The sequence below is a fragment of the Borostomias antarcticus genome (assembly GCF_949987555.1).
Source record: "Borostomias antarcticus genome assembly, chromosome: 16".
NCBI classification, from domain to species: domain Eukaryota; kingdom Metazoa; phylum Chordata; class Actinopteri; order Stomiiformes; family Stomiidae; genus Borostomias; species Borostomias antarcticus.
Genome location: NC_140249.1, coordinates 2,312,600 through 2,315,228, shown reverse-complemented (window position 1 = coordinate 2,315,228; position 2,629 = coordinate 2,312,600). Strand labels below are relative to the sequence as shown.

At 50.7% G+C, this 2,629-nt stretch overlaps 1 protein-coding gene across 1 annotated transcript in view; it reads left to right on the top strand.

Moving 5' to 3' along the window:
• Positions 1-1,096: 1,096 nt before the first annotated feature.
• nrg2b (neuregulin 2b) overlaps positions 1,097-2,629 on the top strand; it is a gene marked incomplete at its 3' end in the record, with an annotated part of 34,562 nt that continues 33,029 nt past the window's right edge. Inside the window, exon 1 of the mRNA XM_084451017.1 lies at positions 1,097-1,508. Coding sequence (XP_084307143.1) covers positions 1,100-1,508 — 409 coding nt within the window. The 5' untranslated portion in view covers positions 1,097-1,099. The remainder of the gene's footprint in view (positions 1,509-2,629) is intronic.

Here is a 2,629-nt window from a genome sequence, read left to right as displayed (position 1 = left end):
ATTCAGGTCTTAAACGTTTTTTTTAATTTTTTATATATATATATATATATATCCGTTAATCCTCCGTTCGGAGCGGCGTGGCCACTGGTTGGACCGGATCACTGTGGTCCAAAAACTCCCAGGTTGCCGTGCAGCTGAATCCACATAGAGATTTTCGCAGCGTTAGTCATCCTCAAGCAGCCGCAGTGTGTGTGTAGCCTCTATAGTGTCTCAACCGACTGACACTCGTGGACAACCCACTGGGATACGCACTATAGGTCTGGTCTGGTGTGTACGTTTCTGACCACCCTTTTAACCAAATTGCGGGACCGTTAAAAGCTCTAAATGGTCACATGTGGTTCTGGCTCCCGGCGGTTTGGGTCAGTGGTGTCGTGGTGAGCGTCGGGCGCGCGGCTGCTCCGGTCATTAGTGTGTTTGCGCAGGAGGAAGTGCTACCGGACGCCAGTGTCCGGGCAGGTGATGTTTGCTCACGTAAGTCGCTCGCGTTCGAGGGGTGCAGGGGACGCGGCCGGAGGGAGCGCGCTGTTGCATCGCCTCACCGGATAACCGGATAACCGGATAAACTGCTTTCTCTGTCGTTTTTCTGAAAGGGGAATCCGTGTTCCATGTCTCTGAAGGTGGACCATCATAGACCGACCTTGTGTGTTTGCGTGTAATGCTTTTTTCATGTGCGCGGAATCTAGCCTAAACCTTATTCCTCATAGAGAGGCTATGCGTCCACCCGTGCGATGACATTAGTCGGAGAGAGAGGATAGAGGCTTCATGCAGAGCTTCTGCTTTCGACAAGAGAGTAATTTACGAGTCTTGTTTTGCGTTTCAGGAAAAAAAAGGGGTTTGGAGGAGAATGCAGCAGCCACAATTCTAACCATGCAGAACCGGACCATTTCCGGTGCTTAGGCTGCGGTGTCCCCGTCTGAAGCCGTATGGGGAAGGCGGCAGACACAGATGGCATGGACACTTACGCAAGGTCTGCCGCTCTGCCCTGCTATCGGAGCCTATTCGCAGTCTCCCACTTCAACCCCGCTCCGTCATCCGCGCCCCTCAGCCGCCCCGGCACTGCAGCAACGCGCCCATCGACCACGGAGCCACGGCCGACGGCATGAGGCTTGATCCGGTGCATTTCTCCATGCTGGTCATCGGGGTCTCTTTCGCCTGCTACGCCCCGAGTCTCAATTCCCTCCAAGACCAGGCGTACCGATCCGCCGTGGTCATCGAGGGCGAGGTGCGCTCGTCACCGGAAAACGTCTCCCGGGAGCCGTACAGTGTGAATGTCAAAGTGCTGGACGTGTGGCCCGTAAACAGCGGCGGGCTAGAGCGGGAGCAGCTCGTTACCGTCGGGGACTTTGGATCCGAGGCCCCGTGCACCAATGTGGAGAAGGACCACAGATATATCTTTTTCATGGACCCCACGGCCGAGCCGTTAGTATTCAAGGCATCTTTTGCTCCGCTGGACGCCAGCGGATCGGACCTGAAGAAGGATGTGGAGAGCGTGTTGTGCGAGGACTGCGGTAAGTTAGGCTTTTATTGCCCGCCTTTGGGCCGCACGTTATTGCTGTGGTGATGTAAGGAATCTCCGTGAGTGCTTATCGGTGGTGGTGATGATCGACACGGTCCATTCCCCCCCTTAACCCGGTCACACCATGAGGAAATGTCATGTGAAACTGAGGCAAATAATGGATATACAAGTTTAATACATGCAACATAGTATAGATCACACTAAGCGTACATGTAAATACATCATTATTTATAGGCCACCATGTATAGCTTTAGGATCTTGGGGTATTCATTAGGGATGTGTGTTATTCATTAGGGTTGTGTGGTGACCAATGTTGGAATATGGTGGCCTGAACATGAGTGGCAGCAAACAGACTGGTCCTCGTGTGTGTGTGTGTGTGTGCGCGTGTGTGCGTGTGTGTGTGTGAATGCATGTATGTGTGCGTGCGTGTGTGAGAGTGTGTGTGAATGCATGTATGTGTGCGTGTGTGTGTGGAGAGACAAAGGTTGGGACAATGAGAGGATGGAGGTATAGCCTCTATTATCTGTGAGAATATCCTATGGTTTTACTAGTTAAAACTACATTAAGCCATTTAAATGATGACAGTGGACAGAGGACATCTGGCTTCTCTGCTGACTGACTCATAAGATGTAAAAAAAATAGATAAACTGATTTTCTGTTTCTCTCTCTGTCTCTCTCTCACAGACACACACACACACACACACACACACACACACACACACACACAAGAACACACTGACACAGATCCAATATATCTACTTGCTGGCATGTATGTCTGTCTTAGCCTGCTGTGCATATAGTCCTGGAGCTCTCGCCAGGTCACATGGTCAGGAAAAACCACGCGGAGTTTCATTCATGTCTGACCACTTTTATTCACATTGATGACTGAAATGACCAGGAAGTTATGTGTCGTCTGTGTTCATAGTGAGAGACACAATCCATAAGCATCCAAAGTGTCCAGACAAGCTGCTTCCTCTCATTACTTTCACAGTTCCATCTTGAAAGTGTGTTTGTGTGTGTCTCTGTCTCTGTCTCTCTGTCTCTGTCTCTGTCTCTGTCTCTGTCTCTGTCTCTGTCTCTGTCTCTGTCTCTGTCTCTGTCTCTGTGACCGGA